The following is an 18,295-nucleotide window of genomic DNA, read 5'->3' on the forward strand; positions in this document are numbered from 1 at the left end:
AGCCCACACGGTTGCAGAACCGTCTCAGCCTCTGATTCAGACCCTCCACTCGGCTCTGTACCAAAGGTCCGCAGTCAGTCCTGTCGACGATGCTGCAGATGGTGAGCTCTGCTTTCATCCCGCTACCGAGACTGGCAGTCTTCACCAAATCAGATAGCCGCTGGAAGCCAGAGAGGATTTCCTCCGATCCATAGCGACACACATCATTGGTGCCGACATGAGCGACCACCTGCAGATGGGTGCACCCTGTACCCTTCATGGCATCCGGAAGGACCCTTTCCACATCTGGAATGACTCTCCCCGGTATGCACACGGAGTGCACTTTGGTTTTCTTCCCCTCCCTTGCTGCCATATCCCTAAGGGGCCCCATTACGCGCCTGACGTTGGAGCTCCCAACTACCAGTAAGCCCACCCTCTGCGACCGCCCGGATCTTGCAGAGTGAGGGGCAACCTCTGGAACAGGACAAGCAGCCATGCCAGGCCGAAGATCAGTATCAGCCTGAGACACAGCCTGAAACCGGTTCGTCAGACAAACTGGAGAGGCCTTCCGCTCAGCCCTCCGGAATGTCTTTCGCCCCCTGCCACACCTTGAGACGACCTCCCACTCTACCACAGGTGAGGGATCAGCCTCAATGCGGGCAGTATCCCGGGCAACCACAGTCGTAGTCCGATCGGGGGATGCGTGGGACGAGCTGGCTGTCCCCGACAAACCCCCATCCGGACCCCCACAGTGATGCCCATTGGCAACAGCCTCAAGCTGTGTGACCGAAGCCAACACTGCCTGAAGCTGGGAGCGAAGGGATGCCAACTCAGCCTGCATCCGAACACAGCAGTTGCAGTCCCTATCCATGCTAAAAACTGTTGTGCAAAGAACGTCTGAACTAATCTACAGGGAGCGCAAACAAATCGACACAAAATTTAAACGGTTATTAAAATACAAGATTGCCTAGTAAATGCAGTAATGCTGCCACTTGTGCACTGCTGACACACTGCTCGGCGGCAGAAGGAGACTACGCGATTTTACACTATTCGGGTACTAAAACGCGATGCTACAACTCTCAAATACTATAATACGCCCGAAATTTATGATTTAAACAATGCAATTACCAAAAACACGCAAAGAAATTAAGAATTAAACTATGTAACAAATGAGTGAGCTATTGTCAACAGCTGAGACGTCTTGCAGATTCAGTCACAGAACAAGGACCAGGAAGAACTACTACACGATAACGCCTGTGCGCATTCTGCTAGACTGACCAAAAATGCTATAAAGGAGCTGCATTGGGAAGTCATTCATACTGCACCAGCTGCATTCACCTGAACTTGCGCCGTCAGATTTTCATCTTTACGACTGTTATTGAAGAACCTTCAAGGAACGTACTTTCTGGATGAAAATGCGACCTGAAAATGGCTCAATGAGTTCTTCACTTAAAACCACTCAATTTCTACACTCGTAGTATCAAAAAGTTATTCCAGCGTTGGCAGACAGTTGTAATTAGTGAAGAAGGAAATACTATTGAGTCTCTGTTATATGTATCTTTTGTGTTTGTTGAACGTATTGAAAAATGCTGTGAATTTATGCACCAAGCTAATACATTCAAACCAAAACTAAGCCAGAGAAGTTACTCTTCTGTCCATGCATTGAAGTCACCACCATTCTAGGAAGGAGTTAATATTCCATCCGTACACTGAATTGACAGTTTGAATGGAAACTATGATTTTAGAACATTGGTTGTTATAGGAGAAGATACAAAAAAATTCATATCGATGTAAATCTGGAAATGAGTCTTCAGTAAAACATATATTGCACGCCAAATGCCACAAACTTTTTCAGCACATGTTCCAAGTAGACTCCTTGTGACGGAATGTAGGAGTCCATGCACCACTTCATTGACTCTCCTCACCTATCCAAGTGTTGCAGTCTTTCTCCAAGTAACATCAGATGCTACATAAATACTGCGAACATCGCTTCTTAGCAAGGATTGCAGATAATTTTTTACCTGACAAGAAGTGACATGAAACTGAGACTGTTGTATGAACTCATATTTTAAAATACTGAGCACCTTAATAAATTTTGTAACTTAACAACACTGTAAAAACACAATGTACAAATGTGAACTTTTTAACCAGAAAATTAATTGTTGACCCCACAACCAACATGTACAGGTAATGCAGAACACACACACACACACACACACACACACACACACACACACACACACACACACACACACACACACAGAGAGAGAGAGAGAGAGAGAGAGAGAGAGAGAGAGAGAGAGAGAGAGAGAGAACATTAATAAAACTTACAAACTTCAGGGATAGTTTCGTGAGTAGAAATGGAGGAACAAAGATCCTATGTTCGGAAATGCATCGTATCCATGGTAGGTGGTGCTGGCAAATGACCATGTGCCATGTGTTCATTGTGTGTTGCAGGCTGTGTGACTGACGCAGTGTAGAGTAAGCAGAAGAATGATCCCGTATGCATGTCAGGAACAAACTGAGATGGTTCTTGTGTACAGCCCTCCAAATCTGGTGTAAGCACACTGCCTCCCTACACGTTCGTCTGTCTGAAAAGACCCATGATCACACAAATGCCCAAAAAGGGGTTTGAAATGTTGTGTGATGTGGTTGATGTTGATTAGGGTACTTGATTTGGTACATCCATGCTGCGACTTGACCTTTTCCATCTGCTTGGCCGTGCACAAACACCATCTTGGTTTGTTTCAGACATAAATACCCGACCATTCTGCCGCTTACAGTATGCTGCATTAATCACACATTGTGTAACACACAAGGAACACACTACACATGGTCAGAGGAACTGCTATTGCTATTATCATATAATTGCTATTATTATATAATACAAATGTAATATAATAATTAACATTCTTGGCTCAACAAAAAAAATTTACTTACGACAGAATATGTCGCATGACTTCAAAATGGCACTATGCCAAATCTTAAGAAAGTTTCACCATGGACTTTCAAGATCACCTGTAATTTGATAGTTTCTTTGAAATCTGTTAGCCTTAAAAATTTTCAGCCATATAGAAACATACTCTTTACTACTAACAACTTTGCTTTTATGCTGTCTCCTCAGACATGGTGAACCAGGTTGGGTGGTGGATCATTTTGGCATAACTCCACCGATGTCCACATACTTGGTGGCATTCATTGTCTCGGAGATGGTGTTTGAAACAGTAAATGATTCTGTTCCGGTGATGACTACTCCAGAGCGAGGACCTCCACCGACTGTCATGAACACAGGTGCTCCTACCGTTCCACCTGCTGCCACTTCCTCTTCATCTGCCACCCCGAGAGGCAAATCTCTGTCAACTGGCTTCAGTACTGACACAGGTATGTACACTAGGGCTATTGCAGGTGTTTTTCAGTGTCACCCCTCATTTGCTTTAATAGTTTACTCTGCGGTTGTTGTTATTTACTTAGTTGTTACGTCATTAGACACATTGGGATGTGTCACAAATTATAGAATGTATCTTAACTTAGCCAGAATTTAAAACATTACAGTAACTCAATATATAACAATAATGGAAATTCTTTATGGAACAATACACAAAATAATGGAAAGGCAATGACTCCCCTTTAACAGATCAATGCATGGAGCACAGAATGCAGCATTCACACTAAAGTGCGCATTTACGACGGCGGCCGAGTTTAGGTTTGTTCTGCGCATCTGACGTCACAAAACACAGTCAGCCAATGAACAGAGAATGACGTTGCCAGAGCTCGACTGCAGTGCAGAGCACGGACGAGTGTCTTCCGTTTTAGAAATGTTCAGTCATAAATAAAGTAATTGAACAAAAGCAATGTCTTTATAGAAGACTTTCTATAAAAGAAAGTTAGGAAAAAGCATTATTTATACCAATTGCTTCATATTCTATTAATTAATTAAACCAAACAAGCAATAAGCCTCCTAATGCAGGTGATAGCAGGGAAATTCATTCTCACTAACCGTTTTTTCGCAATAAAGAACAGCGGTAATTGTTTATTTCCTATTGTACTGAGTAATTCATAGTCATACCAACAGTGTTTGTCAGTATTTTGCGTGAGTTTTTAAACTCCTCCAGCAATTCCATTAAATGATTAGCTGCATTAGCCTAATCTGTAATAAAAAAACTGAGTTAATTGATCAATAACGAACTTAAAAAGTTGTCTTACGACGTCCGCTCCGAGCAGATGCAATGAACTAAAATGAACAAAATAGGTTAAAGTGTTTGGTTGCTAAGCAAAAGGTACCAAGTTCAAACCTTGTTTGATGCCTAATATTTTCTTTATTTAAAAATCATATCAAAGTGTCTTACCTCATGAATTTTATTCGTTTGAATGTAATTTTTTGAAATTTCTAGTGGCAACTGATGTCAACCATACGGAAAGTATAAGCTATGATTTTTACCTCTGCAAACTCTTCAAAATTTCGTGCAATGGTTTATTACATTTAATGCTGCACAATAACTGTGTTGAACATCGAAACAAAATTAAGTCATTTATGGGGGGAAGGTATCAGTCAAGAAGATGTGTAAAAATCAGATTTTTGGGCCAAATAGTTTTTGTGAAATCAAATGATAAGTATGTCAAAGCACTCGGAACACCATGTGTCTGCACAGGCGAGCCGTGCAGTGATGACAAAATCGCGCACAGTGCGGAATGCGGGGAGCATGTGTCTGTAGCAGCGAAAGGGTTAATGTGGCCTTGGTGGCTTTACTTCATAAACTGCGCGCTACCCCCTAAACGTAAGTTTGCGAACTATGCTATACTATACTATGGCGTTGCATCTCTTACTGCCTACAACTGGCATCGCAGCAATCTCCCGCGTCTGGGCGGGCATGCGCGAGCCACCAAGATAAAAGAATTGAACTATAGCTTTCAAGCACTAACTCTTTTTCTAGAAAAAGTGCACACATTCATACCCACATCCATACAGCACCCAACCATACACTCCCTGACCATAAAAAGACTGATTATTGATAACTGATTAATGGAAGAAGTTGCCTGAGCTAATGGAGATGGGGTGGGGGCAGGGAAAACCCCAAACCCAAGAAGGGAGTAGCAGGAAAGAGGCATGTCTTGGGACAGATGACTCTGTGACTGTACAACAAGATGAAAAGGGCACAACAGTAAGAAACGCAGGAAGAAGGAGAGGGGTGAAAATGAAGAAAGATGAAGATGGAGAAATGGAGGAAAGAGGGGGGGGGGCTGAAAAGGAGGGATGGAGAGGGGGCAGGGGGGGGAAGAGAGGGAGAGGGGATGGGGGAGGAGAACGTGTGGTGATAGAAGTCAGTGCACGATCTGGATGGTGGAGGAGGAGGAGTGATGCAGACAGAATAGGGAAAGGGAAAGATAAGGTGAGACAGTGGGAAGGAGATAGTGGATGTTTAGGCCAACAGGGTTGCTAGAATTATGGAACATGATTTAACATCTTTACTTGAGTATAAGAAGACCCCCTTTGGTTTAAGAGGTTCCTTCAGAAAAAAATTATTTTTGAACATATTCTGACTAATCAATATTACAAACTTTTGATAATATTCTTCTCGGGTATGCAGCCGGATCATAACGTCTTCATGACACAATATTTCCGCGGTCCAACTGGGCGCCATCTTCAGGTGAGGGTGCTGGTGCACGATCTCGCCGTTCCGGCGAGATCGTGCACCAGCACCCTCACCTGAAGATGGCGGCTAGTTGGACCGCGGAAATATTGTGTCATGAAGACGTTATGATCCGGCTGCATACCCGAGAAGAATATTATCAATTATTACGCCGGGAAAGCCTTCGTAGCCATTACAAACTTTTATTGATGTAAAGGATCTGTCTAAGAAGTTTACATTGTACTTATTCTGAACTTCGGCTATGCCTATTTATTGTCTACATTTTGATAATACACTGAGAAATAAAATAAACAAAAAGAAATTGTTTTCATTAATTTTTATCTTCACTGCCTTTTTTGTTCATTTAGCCTGTCTGTGGTATCACTACTTTTAATATAATGTGATGTCCATTCTTTTGGACATGTCCGAAAGAACGAGTGTAGATGCACACCAGGCTCAAACTCTTATGGGAATCGGCAAAATGCCATGAGTAATGAACATAATGGGCAAGGGACACTACATTCATAGTGTGCAGATAGGTTGAGAATTTAGGTCTGATGGGAAGTGTGGTCGCGTAATCTGTGGAGTTGCGGTGACTGCTGTGTCTGGATGACACATGGTCAGCACACCTTCCTAGTAAGCAGGAGACGTAGGTTTGAATCATGGCCTAGCACAAATTTTCAACCTTCCCCATTGATTTAAAATAGATGCCCACTCACAGCCAATGGCTATAATTCCATTGTGTCTTACTACAAGGGTGGTTTGAAAAATTCTTGGAACAGAATGGAAAAAAATTACTTATGTCACTGAAAAGCATTTTATCTTTCAATGCAGTCTCCTTGTAAATTAATGCACTTGGTCTGACGATGTTCCAGTGCCTTGATCCCATCTCAAAAATGAGTTACCTGCAGGCCTGCAAAATACCATATTTACACGGATCTAAGCCACACCTGAAAAATGAGACTCGAAATTCAAGGGGAGAGAAAAGTTTTAGACTGCCCCTCCAAATCGAAACAAAGTTGGTCCATTGTAACATGAGGCACAATTTAGGTTGAATGGATGAAGATACAGCTACAGTAGTTTGGTTCGAGTCATGAGCTTAACAGTTAAGCTCTACCAAGTAACCATTGCTATGTGTCAGGTGCTCCGTCCATATTTATACGGGTACCCTTCCTTTTTCACTTGCTTCATCTGGTTAGAATCGATGGCTTATTTTGCTTTGATCTGATAAGTGCCATTCTCTTTGTTATAGGTGTTTACGTCACCCTAAGCTGAAAATGCATTATTGTACTGTGCATTGTTTGTCGCATTCTGATAATGAGTGTTTAAACGAACTGTCACCGCTCGCGGCATGGCTTGCTTTTGTGCGCGCTACCGTGGCTTAAAAAAAAAAAAAAAAAGAGGAATTGTCTCATAAGCGAAACAACGGCAAGAGACTGCTATTTGTTGTTACTTACACTGCTGCTTTCTTTGATAATGCTCAACCAGAACCAAATAATAGACTGCGTATGATAGAAGATGTTCTGGACGATAGCAAAAAATTTTCTCCGTTTGAAAATCTTTGCAGGCGCCTCTTTAATGCATTACATTCTGCACAGAAATTTAGAGTCATCTTAGATTTAAAAATCTAGTCAGTTGCCAAGCTCATTTCTGACTGTATCACTATTCAGCATAAGAATAATACGAATATAAACATGTCATGATATGTATATTCTTCCGCTTTTTCTGTTGTCTCACTCTGATTTCGTAGTTTATTAGGCAGGCAGGATTTAAATGAGATAGCAGCAAACATGAAAGAATACGTGGCATAATGTTAACATTCTTCTGCCTTTTCTTTTAATTTATTTACTGATGCATAGGTTTTGGCGCCAGCATTTATCTTTGTGCCTGCAAAGCATACCTGTGTAGCGTTACATATATTCGATGGCAGAAGTTAGTTGTAGCAGCACCTACCAATATTTTTCAGAACTTCTGCTTACTTTGCACTCAATTCTAAGCCGCAGGTGTCTTTTTTAATTACAAAAACCGGAAAAAGAGTGTGGCTTAAATTCGAGTAAATGCAGTAGTTGTCAACTCCGGCTATCAATTCTTCGTTTGAAGTGAATCTTCGTCCACCAAGAAAAATTTTCAGTTTTTGGAAAGAAATGGAAGTCTGATGGAGCCATATCGGGTGAATAAGGCAGGTGTGGCAACAACTCATACCTTTGTTCGTGTAATTCTGCCATGGCGACGGCACATATGTACAGGTGCGCATTGTCTTGGTAGAAGATGACTTTCTTTCTTGCTAAACCTGGCCTTTCTTTGCGTATCTTTTGTTGCAATTTGTCCAGGAGGTTACCATAGTATTCTCCAGTAATAGTTTGCCCAGTGGGGAGATAATCTACAAACAGAATCCCCTTCGCATCCCAGAACACTGATGCCATGACCTTTCCCCCAAAGGAATTGTCTTTGCTTTCTTTGATGGCAGAGAATCAGCATTTTTCCACTGCTTTGACTGTCGTTTTGACTCTGGGTTATAGTAGTGCACCCAAGTTTCATGTGTGGTCACAAACCAGTGCAAAAAAAACTTGTTCAGTTCTCCTAAAATGGGCCGATGTCCATTCTCGTGCTTTTTTGATCCAGCGTCAAGAGTCGTGGCACCCATCTTGCTGATAATTTTTTTGTTTCTAATTCTTCAGTTAAAATGTGATATACCCTTTCAGATGACATCTTGCAAGCATGAGCAATTTCACGCACTTTCAATTGGCGATCCTCCGTGACCAATTTGTGCACTTTTGCAGTGACTTATGACATATCTTGGCAGATCAATGCACGGATCATCATCTAAGCTCTCCTGACCAAATTTAAATTCATTTGTCCACTTGGTAACAGTTGAATATGAAGAGACAGAGCCCCCAATGTATTCTGTAAATCGGCATGAATGTCCTTCGCTTTCATACCTTTCTTTATGAAATACTTAATGAGTGCTCGAGTCTTGATTTGTTTCCATCTTCGCAAATCACTATGTGGAGCAACAACAGAGCCACGTCACTCCCACAGCTCTCTTCCAAGAACATTGACAGGACACGTGTTTACAGGCAACAGTCCAATGAACATCATGCGAACAACTTGCTGCCCTAGCGCTGACCTCTTGTGGTGATTCTGAGAACTTTTCGAACCACCCTTGTATCATTATCATTGTCATCCTAGTAGGACTGCTGTGAAACTTATATCGCCAGTGTCACAAATTCTTTCCAATATGTTTCAATTTCTGAGGTTATCATTAGTTTACCACCCAAGAACACATCTGGTTCTTTTGTTATTTCTTTTCCTCTTCTGAGTACATAATGTATTTTTCTTCTGTACTGTCATGAGTATGTCACAGTTTCTCTTGCTTCCAGAATTAGTGTCTGCCCGCTGTTCACTCATTGGCTGTGTACAGTCAGCAGCTGACACGCTTCCTGTTGTTGCAGTCACACCTCACAGTGAGCATTGACAACATTGTGGCACAAAGCTCATAAGCATGCCACTGGCCCCCATCTAGACTTTTAGCATCTCCTGCAGACATATGTGATATTATAGAGTATTTGTCCAATTTTAAAGTCAATTCAATTCCAAGTACAAATGGAAAGTACTGCAGTTTAAACATTGTTCATAAAAAGCCAAAGTACACAGTAAACATTCCCGTGGCTAGTTGCATGACGAAATTTCTTCCTGCTCAACACGGCCTCCCTGCATGCATCACTCGCAGTTCCAGCCAAGCTGGATCACTGTTCCCCATCCAACTTCCCATAGTGCTGCACTTGAGCAACAGTGAAACATGGATGGCAACATCTTCTAGGGTACAGGTGATACGTAACACCACCATCTAATTCATAAATAAAAAAATCGCTATTTAGTCCTATTCTTGAACTTTCGTTCATCCTGCAATGTAGTGAAGTATATACATACTACCTCCACACTGAGTCTTTCTGCTGTAATTTATTCTTGCGGCAACAATTATAGTCAGTCAGTTTAATATGATTCATTTCGTTAAACATTTTATCCTCGATTAATTTTCCTTCTTGTTTCATCTGAATATCTTGTTCTAAAGCTGGTAATGATTTTCTCCCGTATTCTAATATGTGAATAGTGACTGAATGTCTCATTTGCAACCCACGTGGCAAATCATTAGTTTCTCATAAACATACAAAGTATTGACTTGGGTTCAGAATCAAGTAATGGTTTTTGAAGGATAATATTTATGGCTTTGAATATTTTCTTTAATAAAAAGGCAGTATAAATGTCTGAATGCGGTATCAATACACGCATTAGAACTTTTATTGCAAACCTGTTCAAATACAACAAAAGTCGGCAAATTGACAGAATTTAAAGTTATTTCCTCCTGTTTTTCACAAAATTTTTAATTCTTAAGCATAGCAGTAGATTGTCATAGTGGCTGATCCATAGGTCACTTATCGCTTGCATTAGCACTGCGAGTCGCATGTTACGTGATTGTTCGAGCAAGGTCGATACTGTATTGAGCACTTCGGCATATCAGGAAATCTCAGGCCTATTTGAATACAAGTATTGAATATAATAGAGGGAAACATTCCATGTGGGAAAAATATATCTAAAAACAAAGATGATGTAACTTACCAAACAAAAGCATTGGTATGTTGATAGAGACACAAATAAACACAAACACACACACAAAATTCAAGCTTTCGCAACCCACGGTTGCTTCATCAGGAAAGAGGAAAGGAGAGGGAAAGACGAAAGGAGAGGGAAAGACGAAAGGAGAGGGAAAGACGAAAGGATGTGGGTTTTAAGGGAGAGGGTAAGGAGTCATTCCAATCCCAGGAGCGGAAAGACTTACCTTAGGGGGAAAAAAGGACAGGTATACACTTGCACACACACACATATCCATCCGCACATATATGTATATGTATGGATATGTGTGTGTGTGCAAGTGTATACCTGTCCTTTTTTCCCCCTAAGGTAAGTCTTTACGCTCCCAGGATTGGAATGACTCCTTACTTTCCCTCTCCTTTCCTCTTTCCTGATGAAGCAACCGTGGGTTGCGAAAGCTTGAATTTTGTGTGTGTGTTTGTGTTTATTTGTGTGTCTATCAACATACCAATGCTTTTGTTTGGTAAGTTACATCATCTTTGAATATAATTATTGTTTGATATGCCCTACCCTTTGGGACAGTTCAAAATAAGTTTGTGCAAAACCTCAGTAGCCAAAGCTTTATCTGCAAATGTAGGATGACTCCTATATTAATCCAATATGATAAGATAGTGCACTGCCTGTTTTATTCCGAATTATGATGCAAAGTTCCTATGGACATGCATGCATGTCCAGATGAACTTTGCATTATAATTTGGAATAAAACAGACATTGTATGTGACTTTAAAGTATATTGTCTCACCTGTATGGGAATATACATAACGGACGTAAGACTACAGGTTGTAGGCACCTGGTTGACAACATATGGAAGTTTGGGTCTGGCCGTGAGTCACGCACAGATAGCCAAATGGTAAGGCAACTACTCACAACAAGCGGGAAATCTGGGTTTGAGTCCTGGTCCGGCACAAATTTTCATTGTAGTCATTCCATTCTACAGCTGATGGTTGTCTATATTTGCCGTTATGAATACATTTAATGTACCTGTATTAATCTGTTAAACAATGTAAACATTTTGACCTCAGCAGCTGTAGTTTAGCATTTTTGGAATGAGGAATTTGGGAAAAAGACACGTCTTAAGATTGAGTAAATATGTTACTTCATTTTATGAAGCTTAATAGTGGGCAAAGATGAGGGAAGCTACTAGTCCAGTAAGATATGTGGCAGAGAGGTAAAGTCATTGCCCACAAATTACAAGGTTTTGGGCTTGATTCCTAGTCTGGCACACAGTTTAAGCTTCCAGAAGTGTCAGAACAGCATGTTCCATATTCTTCTGCCTAGTCAAATTTCCTTTACACTTTATTCCTTATTGTTAACTTTTGGGAACTTCAAACATTATAAAATAATTGCCTGTGATCTAGTTTCATTTAACACGTTTATTCTTCATAAATACCTTGGATGATCATTTCTTGTAATGTATTATACTAATTTATCAACACATATGAACAGGTTACATAGATTGTGAGCAGCCAAACCAACATTCATAAGTAGCAACAATTGACATACTGACTATTCATCCTCATGATGGACAAACAGATATTGGCACATCAAATTATGAACTATGATTGATTAACATTGACAGTTATATGCTGACTATCAACTATATTCCGATAGATCATGTAGTAATTGTACACACTGAAAGCTTGTTCACGCCCTACAGTGGCTTCATTTGTGAGGCTTGTAGTAAATAAATTACAAAATGGTAAAATTAGTTACTTTTTAGTTTAAAAGAAGTAAAATAAAAAATCAAAAGATAGAAATACCCAATAGGCACTGAAGTAAATTTACTCAGCCAAAAGCTCTATAGTGTGTAACAAAAAGTTGTGGCCAAGCTTTCAGTAGAAGAGTATAATGTGTTATATGGATCTGGGTTCGGAAACACTTTATTTCTATGTTAGACTTTGTTGTGTGCGTAGTTGTTGCAGCTAACTGTCATACACTGACACTAAGGTTGTCACCAAAGGAACAAAGTAGTTCCTCCTCCAAGTGAGGTGTCCTTGTCCATCTGGGCCTCCCTTAACTGTTTCACATTCCATAAAGTGATAATAAGTTGCTTCAACATCCTCCTGTCAGGGCACTTGTCATTATGGAAATCTCTTTGGTGCTAACACTGAGCATCACAGTCATTACCATATGCCGATCCATACATCAAACGCACGTCTTCCAACTGTGAATTTCGGTGCACTTCCACTGCACTGTAGCATAAATCAAGTCTGCGATGAACACTAAACAGTTGATGCTACACTGTGTGATCAAAAGTATCTGAACACCCCCTAGAACATACGTTTTACATATTAGGTGCATGGTGCTGCCATCTACTGCCAGGTACTCCATATCAGCGACCTCAGTACTCATTAGACATCGATAGAGCAGAATGGGCACTCCGCAGAACTCACTGACTTCGAACGTGGTCAGGTGATTGGGTGTCACTTGGGTCATACGACTGTACACGAGATTTCCCCACTCATCAACATCCCTAGGTCCACTGTTTCCAATGTGACAGTGAAGTGGAAATGTGGAGGGACATGTACAGCACAAAAGCATACAGGCCAACCTCGTCTGTTGACTGACAAAGACCGCCAACAGTTGAAGAGGGTCGTAATGTGTAATAGGCAGACATTTATCCTGACCATCGCACAGGAATTCCAAACTGCATCAGGATCCACTGCAAGTACTATCACAGTTAGGCAGGAGGTGAGAAAACTTGCATTTCATTGTCGAGCAGCTGCTCGTAAGCCACATGTCACGCTGGTAAATGCCAAACGATGCCTCGTTTGGTGTAAGGAGCGTAAACATAGGACGATTGAATAGTGGAAAAATGTTGTGTGGAGTGACGATTCACTTTACACGATGTGGCGATCCAATGGCAGGGTGTTGGTATGGTGAATGCTCGGTGAACGTCATCTGCCAGCTTGTGTAGTGCCAACAGTAAAATTTGGAGGCGATGGTATTATGGTGTGGTCGTGTTTTTCATGGAGAGGGCTTGCACCCCTTGTTGTTTCGCATGGCACTATCACAGCACAGGCCTATATTGATGTTTTAAGCACTTCTTGCTTCCCACTGTTGAAGAACAATACGGAGATGGCGATTGCATCTTTCAATACGATCAAGCACCTGTTCATGATTGACGGGCTGTGGCGGATTGGCTGCATGACAATAACATCCCTGTAATGGGCTGGCCTGCACACAATCCTGTCCTGAATCCTATAGAACACCTTTGGGATGTTTTTGAATGCCGACTTCATGCCAGGCCTCACCGACCGACATTGATACCTCTCCTCAGTGGAGCACTCCATGAAGAGTGGGCTGCCATTCCCCAAGAAACCTTCCAGCACCTGACCGAACGTATGCCTGTGAGAGTGGAAGCTGTCATCGAGGCTAAGGGTGGGTCAACACCATATTGAATTCCAGCATTACTGATGGAGGGTGCCATGAACTTGTAAGTAATTTTCAGCCACATGTCCAAATACTTTTGATCACATAGTGTATGTGTATGCAGTCCATGAGGAATACTAAACAATTGATGCTACGTGCTTGGTGCTAGAAAAGGAGTGAAGTTAATTGCATCTCATCACAAGCAGCAAAGTTAATTGCTTGTCAACACAGTGGAGTTAGTCGCATGTCAACATTACAGTTGTTTAATTGGAGCAGCAAACATTGCCAGTGAACCTAAGAATTATTTATTACTGTAAATTCTAATCAAAACTAACAGAGTAGGTATTTTGAATATTTCATGTAAGAAAACGTTTCATGTAATGCTGGTTACACTCTGTTTCAGTGTTTCTCACGGTTAAAGCAATTGTGAAGAGAAGTAGAAAATTAGCTCTTACATGGAAATAAAGCATTTCTGGACCCCTGACCATACATTTTATTTCTGTGTGTTTGAGGAATGTTTCCTGAAAGTTTGGCCCCACTTCTTTGTTAAACCCTCTATAATCAGAAAATGTCAAAATAATAGCTACTACTTTATGAGAGAGAAGTTTTAATGTACAGGAGGAGCTCCAAAGTTAGCAAAGATTGTTCTAAAAAGTGATATTTTCTAGTTGGAATAATTTATAAACTGACTTGTTATTTTATTAAAAAATATACATTTTCGGAAGCAGAAAGATATGGGGCTACAAAATTAAGACAATGGAATTTGGAAGAAATTATATTTTAAGATTGAAACATTCTGGAACATGAAAGTTTTGAATAAGAGTAACTTCAGAAATACCAAGTTTTTGGACAAATCAAATCATTTGTTTGAAAGGGATGAAGGAATGAATTAGGTTCCCTTCTATGCTCCTAAGGGGCATACGTGCCTACAGAGGTGCGCTAGTTAATAAACACAACAATAAAAAATGGTGTGATGAAGAGGTATGTGAGATGGTTCGAAGATACTGTTCCTAAAAGCTAACAACTGCAGTAAAATTTAATGGGTTGCTACCTCTTAATCGAGACCGAGCGAGGTGGCGCAGTGGTTATCACACTGGACTCGCATTCGGGAGGACGACGGTTCAATCCCGTCTCCGGCCATCCTGATTTAGGTTTTCCGTGATTTCCCTAAATCGTTTCAGGCAAATGCCGGGATGGTTCCTTTGAAAGGGCACGGCCGATTTCCTTCCCAATCCTTCCCTAACCCGAGCTTGCGCTCCGTCTCTAATGACCTCGTTGTCGACGGGACGTTAAACACTAACCACCACCACCACCACTCTTAATCGAGGGGGGTCCCACTCTAGATGGCGTCTTTAAACCAGGGGTACTATGAATGGTTTACAATACTTTGTTCGATGAAGTCTGGCGGCGTGGGAAAACTCGCGTCAGTGGCAGGCTTGGTAGTAATGGGGTGCCAAAATGTCTGGGGATGGAACAGTAATAAAACTCACCTGGTACTCCTCTCGCACACTACACTTCACTGCAGTATTTACACTGCACAGCACACAGTATCCTAGGTGCTAATACTGGGATGATGAATCAGGCATCTGGCTTCAGGCTTTGTTCAGCAATAGTGAAGGGAAGCCCCTTGTGGGAAAGTGCCTCAGGAAGGCATTGCAGAAGATGCGATAGCACTCCTCACGTTAACCAAACCACGACAAAACACTAACACTGGACACTGGTGCAAAATCCTGCTGTCCGCGCATATTATGGTGAGTTGTGGCAGATGTCGACGCAAGCCACGTGGTGTTGCACAGATGAGCTGCTGAGAGAACAACCGGGAGATTTCACCTTGTTGAAGTGGAAGAAGAGACTGCTCGAGCTACGTTTAGGCATGCATAACATCTGGCAAGTGTGGGAGTCTAGGCTCGACTTCTGGTAGAAGTGACCAGTGCTGGTGCTGGGTGGATGCGGTGGTACCTTAGCCTGTAGGCACTGAGTGGATCACTGGTTTTCAATAACCTCAGCCTGTTGTCAGCTGCTACAGGTGGAGGCTGATGGAAGGATTCGTGACAGGGAACAATGAGGACTTTCAATAAGCTATGTCAATCAGAAAAAAAAAACAAGTTTTCACAGGTTCACATTTTGATGTGCTCATGGTTCACAAGTATTGTATGCCTTTAAATAAAATGTTTCCATGTGGTGTAAATATACTATTGTCATCAGAAGTCAGTAAACTATACTGTGAATAATAAGGCTCCTCAAGGTGCAGCATTAATAAGAAATTTGCTATTTTATATATACTATTGGTGAGAAAGCGTCAGATAAGGGAAAGAACCAGACACGTGGGTGTAGGACTTGCACTGTGAGAGTTCTATACAAATGTAATTATGTCTATAGATGATGACGACAATGATGATGGTGATTTCATGTGGCTCAGTGGCTGGTTCCAGTCTTTCTATTGGATGCCGTTTCAGTGACTTGCGCATCCCCAACCACTCACTGAACAAAGCAGAAGCATTGAATTGTTGACTGACACACAAAAAAGAAAGAAACTTTGCAGTGCGGTGGAGATGAGGTGGGTAGAGGGAGTGAGGCAGGGAGAGGGGTTGCCCCGCCCCATAGCAAATTTTCATTTGTGCTCGTTGACAACTTAACGTTTCTGCTTTTCGGTGAGTCGTCTCCTTTACTCCCACAGTATTTACATTCTCTCAGGACTTGCCTACTATAATCAACAGTATTTCCCTACTATGTTTGGAATATCATGAAACACCAGGGCTGCTGGATCAGGTACATATAGGGTGGCGCACAGAATGTGTTACCATTTTGTTTTTGAATATAAACTTTATTGTCAGTACAATCTGAAAGGAACATATATTACAATGAAGAGCCGTCCATGGAGATTTGTTCTAACTCCTCACTTGCTCAATATGTCCACCATTTCGCTTCCTAACTTCTTTCAAATGAACACTGAAGTTAGTGATTACCCTACGGCACATGTCTTCCGTAATTGCACTGCAAGCTTGAAGAAATAAGTCTTCTGAGCTCCATTAAATCATGTGGACATTTCGGGAAAATTTTTTCCTTTAGGTACCCCCAAAGAAAAAAGTCACATGGATTGATGTCTGGACTGTTGGGGGGCCAATTTTGTCTGTCATTGAAGCAACCTGGAAACCTGAGTGAAATGATCCGCATGTCGAAATGCTCGTGTAAAAACTCCAACATAGTGTTTGCAGTATGTGGCCTTGCTCAATCTTGCATGAACCACTGCGTGTTGAAGGGCAAGGCAGTAGCAAGAAACTGTGGAATGAAGCTATTGCGAAGCATGCTCAAATAATGATCGCTGTTCAGTTTCTGCAAAGAAAAAGGGCCCAATAAGTCCGTGACTGGAAATTGCTGCCCACGCTGTAATCCTCAGAGCATAATGTTATCATTCATGAAGCACTTGTGAGTTTTCAGTGGCCCAAAAGCGTACATTTTTTTTTTGTTAACAACACCGTCTAAATGAAAATGCGCCTCGTCTGAAAACCAAACGCTGTTCCCTATCCTCCGCCCACTGAGCAAACAGTAGTCTCTGCTGCTTGTGTTCTTCAGTCAGCTTCTGTCCACACGTCATCTTGTATGGGTACATTTGGAGGTCACTTTTAAGAATGCATTGAACGGAGCGTCTGGATATTGCCAGTTGCACTATTGCCTTTCTACTCAATTTCCCAGGACTTCTTTGTACAGCAACTCTTACTGCTTCAATATTCTCCGGCAAGCAAACAGGCTTAGGCCGAGGTCTCTTCGCTTCCAATACTGTTCCTTCCTGTACAAATTTTATAGTACAACCTGTGGATGGTCTTCTTGCAAGGGACCAATCGTGTGTTCAACTGTTGTCGAAAATGTCTCTGCGTCACAACAAGGCTTTTCGTTTCAGTTAAAAGTAACACAATTGCCGATCGTTGCTGTGTCGTCAGTCTTCCATTGTCAGCCATTGCTCCTTACTAGTCTCCTAGTGGCAGTATTGTGAATTACATGTCATTTCGTAACTCATTTGTTTTTCCAAGCTCTGCTGGTACTGCTGTAGAGATCCCAGCAGGACATCTAATGTGCGTCGTAAATTGTGAATGAAACAATTGCTAACACATTTCGTGCGCCACCCTGTAAGTCAGAATGGGAAGCAGATGAAAAGCATAGTGCCAGCAAGATGTCAGCACTTACAATCGCACTATGATAAAACACATTGATGCTTTTCTGCATTTTGTATCCTGCTGTCGGCTTTCTTGTTGATGTTGAACGTGATGTCTGATACAGTCCCAGTTTCACGACATGCTTTTCTGTCCCATTGGACATGGCAACAACAGGAACTATTACTTTCCAACAAAGAAACTATCTCTGATTCAGTTGCTTACAAGTTCGCAGTGTTAAAATTTTTTTGAACTGTATAGTTTTTTTCCATCCCCATGTGATTATTGCTCTCCTAATTCGTAGTTTAAATTCATATAAGGCTGTCCATTGTGAATCTTACACAACTTCACCTTCTTGCCCCCAATAAATTAGTTATTTATGAAAGGTATTTAAACACTACATTTGCATTAGAGAGCAGCAGGTTTCAGATTTCCGTATTTAGGTTTATGTGAGTTCTGTAAATCTCTTAAGGGTTGTGGGTTGTAAAGATCAGTGAAAAAATCAAATTTTAGTTTTCT

At 41.5% G+C, this 18,295-nt stretch overlaps 1 protein-coding gene across 1 annotated transcript in view; it reads left to right on the forward strand.

The window, feature by feature from the left end:
• LOC126109721 (aminopeptidase N-like) overlaps positions 1-18,295 on the forward strand; it is a 222,875-nt gene that overhangs the window by 88,654 nt on the left and 115,926 nt on the right. The window contains exon 5 of the mRNA XM_049914775.1: positions 3,104-3,360. Coding sequence (XP_049770732.1) covers positions 3,104-3,360 — 257 coding nt within the window. The remainder of the gene's footprint in view (positions 1-3,103; positions 3,361-18,295) is intronic.

The sequence above is a fragment of the Schistocerca cancellata genome, chromosome 12 (assembly GCF_023864275.1).
Source record: "Schistocerca cancellata isolate TAMUIC-IGC-003103 chromosome 12, iqSchCanc2.1, whole genome shotgun sequence".
Taxonomy (NCBI): Eukaryota; Metazoa; Arthropoda; class Insecta; order Orthoptera; family Acrididae; genus Schistocerca; species Schistocerca cancellata.